Source organism: Diospyros lotus, chromosome 11 (genome assembly GCF_014633365.1).
Source record: "Diospyros lotus cultivar Yz01 chromosome 11, ASM1463336v1, whole genome shotgun sequence".
Taxonomy (NCBI): domain Eukaryota; kingdom Viridiplantae; phylum Streptophyta; class Magnoliopsida; order Ericales; family Ebenaceae; genus Diospyros; species Diospyros lotus.
In genome coordinates, this window is record NC_068348.1 from 21816235 (window position 1) to 21829118 (window position 12884).

The 12884-nt window shown below is 33.9% G+C and overlaps 1 protein-coding gene across 1 annotated transcript; it reads right to left on the minus strand.

Annotated features, from left to right (window-relative positions):
• Positions 1-6151: 6151 nt before the first annotated feature.
• LOC127812499 (uncharacterized) lies at positions 6152-10824 on the minus strand. Its single transcript, XM_052352903.1, has 2 exons — positions 6780-10824; positions 6152-6396 (listed from the first exon to the last, which is right to left on the minus strand). The coding sequence occupies exons 1-2, from the start codon at positions 7868-7870 to the stop codon at positions 6348-6350; spliced, it is 1140 nt and encodes a 379-aa protein (XP_052208863.1). The 5' UTR covers positions 7871-10824; the 3' UTR covers positions 6152-6347.
• Between the last annotated feature and the right edge of the window lie 2060 nt (positions 10825-12884).

Here is a 12884-nt window from a genome sequence, read left to right on the forward strand (position 1 = left end):
TATTTCATTGATTAAATGATTTATAATTTTGTCTTTCTAAAACTTTAATATTTCATTCTCTGTCCTTAAACATTACAACCTCATTCCTCCATCTTCTTCTTGTCGCTACCTTCATAAGCCCCATCTAAGCCATTACCTCTAGCCTTGCTGTCATCGTCATCATCTTTTCTTTCATTGTCGTCGCTTCCATCATTGTTATTTGTCGTGGTTTTGCAATCGTTGTCGCCTCCCGTCACTAAGGGTGTGTAGGGGGTTTGGTTAGACCGAATTAATTGGACCAAACAGACCGAACCAACCAATTCGGTTCGGGTAACCACTTATCGATTCGGTTAGCAATGAGTGGTTCGGTTATTTAAAATAAGCTCGATTTTGGTGGTCGATTAATCGGTTATTCCGAACAGACCAATGCTTAAACGACGTTGTTTTGTGTATCATAAAATAACGTCATTTTGTGATATAATCGGTTAACCATGCGTGAGGGTAGAAAGAAGGCATTCTTGAGGCTTTTCCAGATTTCTAATCAAGAGAGAGAGAGAGAGAGAGAAGAGGCCGAAATCGAAACCTTAACCCTCTACTAAAACCCTACCATCGCCCGTCGCTTTCTACCATCGCCGTCGGTTGCTTTTGGCCGCCCTTTGTCACCACCGCCGTCTAATAGGTCAGTTCTACTTCTATCATCGACTCATTACATCTCTGTCTCTATCTCTCTCTCGAGCGATCTCTTTCTCCTCCTCCTCTCTCTTTCTTTCTTAGTTGCTCTATGCCTCTATCTCTCTATATTTATTTTGTTCTTTTGTTTTGCAGATATCAACGGCATCTGTCCACCGTCCAAAATGAACACCAATAACAAAATGAAATAAACACATGTATTGGAACAACCAAAGTTTTCCTAATTAAAGAAAATGCCCTCATTGGACTCAAATTAAACAACATACAGTATACAGATCCAAAAAATAATCTGTCAACATATTGTCAAATTAAAGAAAATGCCTTCATCGAGCTTAAATTAAACCACATAATGCCTTAATCTAGGAATCCATTGAAACAGAAATCAAAAGGAAAGGAAGAAAAAAAAAAAAAAACATAAGCAAAAACAATCTGTCAACATATTGCATAATGCCTCAATTGTTTTACTTATAAATGATGTGAGATCTTTTCATTCCCTAAGACAAAAATCAAATGACAACAACTAGAATATATTTAAACTCATTCTTTAAATACAATAAATATTAATTACAAATTTATAATTGTATTAATTTTAGATGGCAAGAAAAAAAGACACCAGTCACACAACAAACATCCCTAGTATGGATGATAGTTCAAGACTTGTACCAATAGTACCAAGTCAAGGTAGCCAATATCAAGCTGATAGAGGTGCAACATCACTAGAAAAGGTAAAAAGAAAAACAATAAGAACTAAGTCATATGTGTGTGATCATTTTACAAAATTTATAAATTCAGAAGGTCAGATTAAAGGGAGATACAACTATTGCTTTATGGAGTTCCATTGTGATACCAAGGTGAAATAGGAGAATGTTGAGAAGGGAAAATCTCGCAAACCAAACTTACTTAGTTCTCGTTTCAAAAAGTAGTATGACAGTGGTAGTGGATCTACAATTATGCCTTCAGAATGATATAAATATTTAAGTGAAGTGTGTGAGGAGGAAACTAATGACTTTGACATTTTGAATTGGTGGAAAGTTAATTGTCATCGGTTTCCTATTCTATCTTTTATGGCTCGGGATGTGTTAGCAATTCCAGTTTCTACTGTTGCGTCTGAGTTTGCCTTCAACACAGGGGGTCGAGTACTTGATCCATTTAAGAGTTATTTTTCTCTTAAAGTGGTTGAAAGTCTGATTTGTAAACAAGATTGGATTCGGTCATCTACCACCCTAATGAATGTTAAAGAAGATTTGGATCATGTTGACCAACTTGAAGAAGGTAAACTAATTGTTACTCTTTTTTTTTTTTTTTTTTTTACTTTTAGTTCAATACTTGTTACTTTTAAATTATTTAATTAATTTTGTGTATTGTTTTAGAATTAGCAAATGTTACCATTGACAGCCCTGCACTTATGGAAATTTAAAATTTAAAAACTCATGCATTTATAAGTAAGAGAATTTGTGCCTCTTAGTATTTCAGTATCTGTTTTGATGTGTTTAATGTATTAGTTAATATTTGTTTATTGCATTATTTTACAGATTCAAAATGAAGCATATACGGCATTTTAGTTCATTTGACTGTTGAGCCAAGTTGCTCCAATCAACCTATTATGTATTTTGATATTTAACAAAATATAATTTTAGTAAAACTATTTTTAGTATGTTTAAAACCCCTAATGAATTTTTGGATACTTGTTAAGTATTATAGTATTTTGTGTATCAAAATGAACCAAGAAATGCTATTTGATTCTAAGTAGAATATTAGCACACTATAAGGGAACATATAAGAAAATATTTTCCTTTTGGAAAACTAACTCCCGGTATTTTCATAACTAGTATTCATTATTGTGAAAATGATTTTTAGTAATTTTTCAAGTAATGGAAAGTATGTTTTTGGAAGTGCTAAAATCGTCAAAATCGGATTTTGTTCTAAAACCCAAAATCTACTTTCTTATCTATTTTGATTTTGATTTTTTAGATATTTTTATTGAATCCAAATGGGGGTACTTTGTTATTTATATTTATGTATTAAAGTAAATGAAAGGTAAAATATAAATAAAAGAAAATGTGGACATTTACTTAAACTAAATGAATGTAAATATTTTGTAATGAATTTATGCTATGTATTGTATTATCAAAGGAAATCTTATTTTTCTAAAATCTGGACTGAGAGTCGACTCCTGGTGAGGGACAGTTAACTGTAAGTCAATGGCAGTCGACTGTGGATGTGCATTAGTCGATATAGCCCAGCTTTGTTTATGCAGAGTCGAGGTAGCCGAGAGTGGGTTTTGGCCAATCGACTGTCGAGTCGACTGTAGGCCAATGAGAGTCGACTGTGGGTGTCGCGGAGTCGACCGTCAGTTTGAACAGTCGACTGCCAAACTCCAACGGTCGAATTTTTGGAGTCGTTACAGGTCGTTTTGGGAGCCCCATTATAAATATCAAGATGAGAAATTTGAAAAAGGCTAATGTTCTACCATTTCCTATCTTCTTAAAGCACACCCAAGCTCTTAAGCACTCAATCAAAGCAATCCAAGAGCCAAAGAGCTTCAAAGATCTATCCATTGGAGCCTCAAGGCAAAGAAGAAATTTTCTTCTTATTGGTAACTTGTATCATTTCATTTTGCCTTGTATATTGATCTTGTATTGATATCCATTATAATCCAAGTGTGTTGGACATAAGATTGATTTATTTGTATTAGATTGTGGATTGCGAGTGGCATCCTAGAGCCCAAGTAATCTAGGTGTATTATTGTGTTGTATTAGTTTCCGGGGTGAGCTAAGGGGAAACCTCGGGGTGTACAAGTTTGCTAGGTGATCTTGTGTGGAAACCTAGTGGTGGTTTTAGTGGAACCTCAAGTGTCGGTTTGACCTTAAGAGAGTGGAGTAGGTGTTGGATATATCGAACCACTATATATCTTGTGTTTATATTGTCGTTATTTGTGTATTTATATTGCTATCATTTCCAAACAACATATATTTATAACAAGTGTATTTTGTGTATAAGAAAATCTCAAGAGTTTTATAAGGGAAGGAATCAATTCAATAAGTTTTTAATCACTCAATTCACCCCTCCTCTTGAGTGGCCATTATGTGTGTCAAGGGACCAACATTGACTTCTCCAATATGTGTTTTAGGAAGTATCTTGCCATTTTCTTATGTGTTTTTAGAAGGTTAGACAATTGACTTCTCCAATATGACATGTATTGTTATCTATTGGTTATTTGATTTGCTTTTGGTTGAGTGTGTTTAAGGTTTTTTTTAGACTAGTAAGACAAAATTAAGAGTCATGACTCATTACACATTTTTTTTTACACATTTATTTTGTATTATTTCTGTGAGATGACTATTTTTTGGATTGGGGAGCAAGCTCGGACTTTGTTGCAAGTCAAGATTTTGGTTTTGGCCTTGAGCACTGGTTGAGTGAAATAAGTTAGGTAACTTTACTTTTTTTTGATAGAAATATTCTTTTGGTAAAAAATTATTGATGACTGTGTCAAGGGATATCCAATGTTCATGCTACAATATCATATTTTAGTTATGATCCTAAAATTCTTTTGATTGTCATAGTTGGGTAGGACTATCACAAGACTCATTGGCTTTATGATATGTTGGTTTCCCTTTTGTTGCTGGGTTAAAAAAACAAAAAGGAAAGAAAAATTACTCACCCGTTTGATGGTTTATTGTGTTACCTGAAATTTAGCTCTACTGCAATCCACAATATAATATAGTCTATAAGTACAAGATATAATGGGATGCATAAACCATTTGACAATCCTCAATCAGCTTATTGAGACTTTTCCTTACCATTTGTGGATTCTCTTATGTTGGTCCTAATTATGGCAAATATATTTCAAGAAAATGATGAATTGGGATTCGTATAAATTTTTAGATAATTAAAACAATGGTTGATGGAAGAATACTATGTTTCGAAAAAAAACTTTTATATTAAGTAGATTTCGAAATCTACTATATATGTTTTGAAATATACCTCATTGTTTTGTTAGTTTTGAAATATAGATTGTATGTTTCGAAATACACTTTTCTGTTTTGCTTAATTTGAAATCTTTTGACTTGTATTTCAAAACAATGATTTTTAACAAAAATGATTTACATAAATAAGAGTATATTAAAGATATTTATATATCAAAGATATGTTTTATGTATGTATACAATTAAGTTCAAGAAAACTTTATTTTAGACTTTGATAACAAAATTTGTGAAAGCATGTGTAATAGGTAATAATGATAAGCGAAAGTTAAAAAATACTTGAGGGATAATAAGTTTAAAAATAAGAGAGAAAAAAAAAAAACATAGGAGTGGAACTAATGTCTCATTTTCTTTTTTTTTTTTTTTTTTCCTTACACGAATCTTTTCCCGAAATAGAGGGCAATTCGGGCCTTGTAATTGTCTATATTATATAAACTGTTATTTATTATTATTATTATTGTGGGTTGTAAGGGCTTTGTACCCAATGTTTATGGATTTTCTCAAACAAATGCAAAAGTATGTAATATTATATCTTATATATATATATTCTGAAATTAGTAAATGTAGTGATACAAATTTAAGAGGGTGGAATAAATTTACATCATGGATACCCATAATGTACTGAACTAATAAAAAGCCGTACACTACCTGCCACTGATGAGTGATGACAGACATCAATTGAAGTCCATTGAGGGGTAGTATCCTTTTATAAATATATATATTTCAATCATTTATATATGCCATTAAAAAATTCCCGTTAAGATTGCTACAACATTGCTGCCCCAACAACATGACATGACAATCTTGTCCTGTGAAGCCTCCTCGCCCATGTAAATGTTTCTGCTCACAGACTCATAGCTAGTGATGTGCCAAGAAACAAACAAAAACATTAATATATATATATATATATATATTGTTTTTGATGGTTTTACATTAGGACTCGTTACTTTATTATTCATGGTCCAACGGTGATTGTGTATATCAAATGCAAGGGGAGGAGGGTATGCCCTTAGCCTATGTTGTTTTAAGGCACCTCAAAAGTCGCGCGCATCTCTTTAATTCTTATGTTTGTAGTTACGTAAAGAGGGATTGACTGTCCATGCTTCGGCAAGCCGACAACTTCTTATACGTATAGCTTACTTTAATAAAATCATGACCATGGACGGCTTGAAAGTGCAGTGGTGGTGCATCATCAACTACCACTCAGTATTCTATTCGATTTGTCATGTTCTAATAATAATAATTAAGATAACTTAAATTCATCTTTAAAAGAGCTTTTAATTAATTAGCCAATCCATAAAAAAAACAGTGATGGGCTTGGATTAGGGCTAGCGCAAAGCCCAAACCCAGTCCATTGAGGGGTCTAAATTAAAGCTAAGACTTGGGCCATTCGGAGAGGGTCCAAGTTTAATAATCTTATTATATAAGTTGTTTATGTTTTTTGGGGTGTAAGTAAAGAAGAAGTAAATAGCTAAAAATGTAATTAAGCATTGAGAAGAGCAAAACCCAAATTTGATATATATAGTGTTTCTCAAATTATTTTTCTCCCGTGGCTTGCCAATTTTCTCTTCTTTGCAAGCCAAGCCTGCCTTTATTATTACAGAAACTAACTAACTAGCTAGCTAGCAAAGGAAATTGTAAAACATGGCCAAATATTGGATTACAATTTCAAAAGAAATAAAATAAAAATCACTCTCAGGCTAACCATTCTGCGTCCATCCCTTCAATCTCTCCGATATCGACACTGCCATGCCATATATACATCAATCAATAAATTTAATTAATTAGCAACTGTGAAAGAAAAATCTGATTAAAACAACATTGTAACGATGTGATGTTCGTATAATATTATGATATCATATCATATATATCAACAAAGGCTTCTCTTTGTGTTGACAGATGATATAAGCTAAGCTATATATGAGGTCTTTCTTTCAATCAGACTACGAATTGGATGAAAACTAATAAGATGTGAGATATATAGAGAAAAAAAAGGGAGTTTAGAGGTAGGCAGAGGTAGGCAGTAGCTAGTCTCAGTCCAAATGCGGGCGGGGGTGTGAAGTGAACAGGTAGGGTAGGAAAGGAACAGAAAAGAGAATGGTAGTAAAAGGAAGAAGCAGATCTTACCATGGCAAAGCAGGATCTTGCAAGTCGTCATCCAAGCAGTGATCATTGGAATAACGCTGGTGCAAGCAGTAGCCGTCGTCGTTTACAATATTCATCCACGCCGGAAATTCCACCGCTTCCTCAAACGGCCGATACCCGTCCGTTTCTGTTTCTTGTTCTTGATCTTCACCTTTCTCTTTCTGCTCCTCCCCAATTTCCGAATTCTTCAAGAACTTGAACCACCACGCCGACGTCACCAAATTCATGGTGTCGTTCCACTCCATCTGATGCTTTTCTCCGATCGACCTGATCTCCGCCATCTCCTCGTCGTCCATTGCAGCGTGCAAACCTACGCCTCTGGGCTCTGCAACATCGTCGACGGTAAGAGACGCCGCCGCAGCCGCCGATGACGATGACGGTGATGGGGACAAGGAGGGTGAGTAGATTAACGGGTTGTTACTGTTAAGGTAAAGAGTACTGGTTTCCAGGTTGTTGAAGTCGTGGAAATTGAGGTTCAGGCCCAGGGTTTGGTCCGGAAGTGGCAGGTTATTGAGGTTATCGGCGATTGCCGGAGGAGGAATCTGAGGAACGGCCGCCGGCCAGGAGTAAGGATTTTGGGGAGAGCAACATGGAGCGGTTGAGTAGGGGAAGTTTTCTAAGTAGTTTAATTTTCCTTGTTGTACTGCCGATGGGGGTGGCGGCGCTTGTGACGGCGGCGGCGGCGGCGGCTGCTGCTGTTGTTGGTTAGCTTGTTTCATTGCCGCTCTATGGAACTTGAGAGCTGTGACGATCTCCCGCCTGGCCTCGGCCATGTTCAGGAGCCTTTCCTGGTAAGGCCGGGTGGTGTGAAGCCTCCGACGAACTTGCTTCTTGTGCGGTTGGGGCGGCGGCGGCGATGGCTGCGCCTCAGCGGAAGGGAATGAGGAGTCGCCGTCGCGGCCGGGGCTAGCGGGGTCCTTGGTGGTTCTGGAAGAGGTTAGCTGCTTGACGAGGCTGCGGATGTAGGCGCCGGAGAGATGGGGCTGTTCATCCTTGAGCTTTTCAATTTTGGCAATCTGATGATCCATTCCGCCGTTGACGCTTCCAGCTTGCCGTGAAGATCTTCCCCTCATCTCTCTCTCTCTCTCTCTCTCTCTCTCTATCTACTGTTAATAATAGATGGAAATTAGAAGGTCGGTGGCCGCGGGGGAAGGGAAGATGATGATCATGGCTGCCTTTTTCGGAAGGCTAAGTACAAATTGCAGGGACAGAGACTGTGGGTGTCTCGCGGCTGTTATAAATAGTGGCCTCAGGTATTTACTTCTTTTGGGATTTTTTCCTATTTGGGCAAAACACGGCCTTTTCTTCCTTTCTCCCTTCTTTTGGTCTTAGCTTCTAGAGGTTAGAGAAAACATCAATCATTCGGAAAATGTATGTCAGCCATAAAAAAATTAAGAAAAATGAATGATTTTTTTTTGTTTTTTTAATTAGTTAATACATGTACTTTTAACTTCCACCAGAATCTTCTCAGAAGAAGGTATTTTTGTAAAATTCTTACATAAAAATATCATTGTTCTGACTTTATATTGACTTTTTTAATATTGAATATATATTTCTGTTCTCCATATAATCATTAATAAGTTAAATTACTTTATATAAATTTTATATTGTAGCTAAATTAAAAAAATTACATGATAGTAAAGTTATTGGAATGATTTCTATTAAAAATATTATGCAGGATACATAATTAAAATGGCTTTATTAAATAAGGAAATAACAAATCCCTTATGAGAAGAATTAACGAAAAGGAATTGATAGTTAGTAAAAGAAGTATAAGACGACTAAACAACATATTTACTTTAGATATTAAATATATAAATCTTATAAAAAATAAGATGAAAATAAAAAAAAAATAATATATTATTGTTGTCTAGGAGATTAATTAATTGACTGTGAAGGATCCTAATTAAATAAAATGACCTAGAGTTGATTTTTTTTTGTTGGGATCAAAAGGTGAAATCTCTCACCTTAAGAGCCTCCTACAGTTCAGTCTCAAGATTTTTGTAATAGAGGTAAATCACGGAATCCAATAGAATCTGTGACCAGGTCTATAGCGATGAAATTACACGTACTTTTGTCTCCGTCAGGTCGCCGTCGTGACAACGCACCGCCAAGGTATCACCGCCTCGCCTGACAACTACAACGCATTCACATCATTGATATACATACATATCACCAAGACTTAAAAACAATCAATCTGACTGCGTGATCCTGCAGGGCGTGCGTCATCCAATATCCCTATAACAAGAGCTCTATATATATACACACACGCTTACCTTTAATTTCGTCTTGTGATTCATAATAATCATATTCACTGTCAAAAGCAAATTCCAAGCTATAATCTCGTATTAATTAATAAAAAATTACATCTAAAAACATTATCCAAATATGAAAACCTTTGCCTACACTAAAATCATTTGAAACAAGAATAATTTTATGTTGTTTGATTGGGTTAAATTGCTTGGATTACGGTAAAAAGTCACTTTTGACTCTTTTTTTATTTTTGTAAATGAATATTACATTTAAAAGTATAAAAAGGACAAAGGATTCTAAAATCAATAATATATTCATATTAGGCTTTTAACATACTCGAGTACCAATAATGTTCTTACAAGGCTTTTAACACAAATAAAAAAAGAAAAAAAGTTCCTGCTACCTTATAGTGATAATTACATGCTAAATAGAACTAATAAATCTCAAATGACCAGACTACTAAGAGAGATTCAAAAGGGATACACCTCCTAGCTAGATTCAATTGGACTGCCCCCTCAATGATATATATATATATTTTAACCATTCTAACAACGTAATATGAATTACTCCAAGGGGTGGACTCGAAATGGCAACATTGTCATGGTCAATAAAAGCCACTAGGGACTAAACTAATAGAGAAGAGAAGGATGCGGGCAGAGACTTCCATTGCTATACATACAAGATAAATATATTATATTATAAAGTCAAATTAAAGGTCTAAAGTCAGCTTCCTATTAATTAAGGGGTATGGCCTTTCTATGCTATGGAGAGGATTAAACCATCTCACGAAAGGGAAAGTCAAAATACAAAATGTTTGTATATTTATTACACATATCAATATTGTATAAATCTCTTCTAGAGACTTTCCAGTCCAAAAACACTCAATAGTCCCAGTTGGCATTATAAAGTGCAATCTCATTCCCACATTACCTCAAATATGACTTCACGTAATGTTAGAAAACCATTTACAATTTGGTAGTTTCATGAATGATTCCTGAGATAAAAGTTAAGGATGTGAAAAACAAGACACAAGGAGTGTATCATATTTCTCTTGAATCACTAAGAACTCAGCAATTAGTAGTATGCTCTAATTAATTTTAATTGAGAGCAAAGAAAAAATTAAAATTATTTCGTTTATTGAATTAATAAATGAATGTTTATAATTGTCAACCAGACATCAAAAACTTTCTAGAAACAATAACAATGGCAAGCATTTTTTTCGTATCATCCTACTGATTCAATGCCTGTTCTGAATAATCTCATGCGTATGAAAAAAAATATTTTCTTTTTTTTTTTTTTTTTGGTTAGAGAAGAAAATTTATTTTCTTTTTTTGATAATGAAAAATAACCTTTTGGAATCAATAAAAATGTATCCCTTGTTATTTTCTAAAACAGAAATACTTTGAAATCAAGATATTGACAAGCTCTTGACAACAGTTTCTGGCCTCATAACCAGACAGGTGCCACAGGTCCATTATTTCAATTTCCAGAATAACCAAAAAAAAAATACAAAATACAAAAAGGCAACTAGATGAACTTGTGATAGAAGTTAGATCTTGATTTTCCTTTGGGTGATTTACGAGTGAATATTTGAAGGCTTAGTGATACTTACACAATTAAGACTGGCGCTTACATTACACATATTAAAGATGCTAAAAAAGGCATAAATAGGTTCAATAAATAATATTTAAGTTATCGTCTTGTTTAAATAAATAAGATAAAATTGTATCAAGATAAGTTTAGAATGCTTTCTAAATCAAGATATAGAAATATCAAGATATAGAAATATTCTAAAATTTTTATCAACTTATTTCTTAAATTTTTTGAAATATATTCGAGAATATAAACGTTATTTTTTCTTATCAGTGAGGATTAATATATATTTATTTTGAGAGAAGGAAGAGATACGCATATATGAAAAACTCAAATAAGAAGTCACGTGACTTCTTTTTTAAGAGTTTACAAATAAGTTTAATAAACACATTGAAAATGATAAAAATCTGAAATATTTTTCATATTTTATCTTTTTCAATTTATATTTTGATTAACAAATATTATCTAAAAATATTATAAAGGACACATTTTTTTTATTCGAGGAGACCAACCAAGCGTGAACACCCTGTCCGTCCAATCTTGAATAAAATTTCATTATCCTATTTAAAAAAAATTAGAAGTATTTATGGCATTCTTTAACATTTTTTAAGTATCGTTCTGTTAAAATAAATAAAATAAGATTGTATTAAGATAGTTTATTTTTAAAATTCAAAATAACTTATCTTAAGGAAGAGAGATAAATTTATCTAAAAAATTTAAAATAAAAAATTACATAATTTTTTTTAGATAAAATTAATAAATATAATTATATTTTATTTTTTTCGATCTATATCCAAATTAACAAACACTGTATTAATGTGAAAATAACTCTTAAATACTGTCACCCTATTTGAAATGGAGGGGGTAGATTACGCCGAAAATAATCTGCATACATCTGTGCCTGGAAGTTTACGCATTCTGGGACCAGGCCAGGCTCTTAAAACGTTAGGAAAAGGTTATACAAACTGACATCAGAAATTCCAGTACTGTTGCAACCCCTTCCCCGTTATATACAATATAAAATGATAAAAAGCCAAGAAATTCCAAGAATTTCTGTTTGAATTGTCCAACATGATTAATGTCTGTTCATGAATGATGAAACAGAGAACTTGGACCTTTTGTAAAAGCACCATGCAGCCTGATAAAGACACAAACTCCCCATCCCCTCTTCTCTTCCGCCTTCAATTTTCTTCCCTTCCAAACACGTTTATTGGCTTCTATACGTCTTTTTAGCGTATATTTCAGACAAAAAAGCCAAAAATCTACTGCTGTTTGTTCATGATTTCACGAACTGATTTCTGATTTTAAAATCAGATAATCTCAACAAAATGCGTTCTCCGAATGAAGTAGCTAATATTGCAGACACAAAAGACAAGATTTATTGCTGTTTCGTTATGATTCTATGAACTGATTTCTGATTTCAAACAAGATAATCTCAAGAAAATACGTTCTCCGAATGACTTAACTAATATTTCAGACAAAAAAGCCACAAAAAATCCACTGCTGTTTGGTCATGATTTCACGAACTGATTTCTGATTTTAAAATCAGATAATCTCAAGAAAATGCGTTCTCCGAATGAATTAGCAAAATATTTCAGACATAAAAGCTAAAATCTATTGCTGTTATGTTAATATGAATCTAAGAACTTATTTCTGATTTTAAAACCAGATAATCGCAAGAAAATACGTTCTCCGGATGAACTTCAAGAATCTTTTAAAAATCAGATAATCTCTAGAACACGACTGAAAGTAAAAATTATCATATAAAATAAAGAAGGATGAAATTTGACTGCAGGATGAATAGACGCATATCCGTAAATGCACAAGAATTGAACAATATTATATAATAATAATAAAGAAGAATAAAAAAAAAAAATAGAAACAAGTGAGAAGACGAAGAAAGTAAGAGAGGAAAGCAGGCCTGGCTGTGGATAAAATCAAATTAAAATGCAGCATTGGCTTCTTTCTCGCTTTCTCTTTTCGTCTTCCGCTCTGATCTGATGATCGCAGAGAGAGAGAGAGAGAGAGAGAAGCCCTGCGTCCACCAATCCACTTCGATCACGCGCAGATGGATAAATGAAAATAGTTAGATAGATAGATTGAAATTAACTCTCCTTGTTTATATATATATACATATATGTGGATTCATGAAGCTTTTGACTGGCTGGCTGGCGCCTGGCCCTCGACGGCCTCATTTGAATGAATGCATTTCACCCACCCACCTACCCAGCCAACAGAATC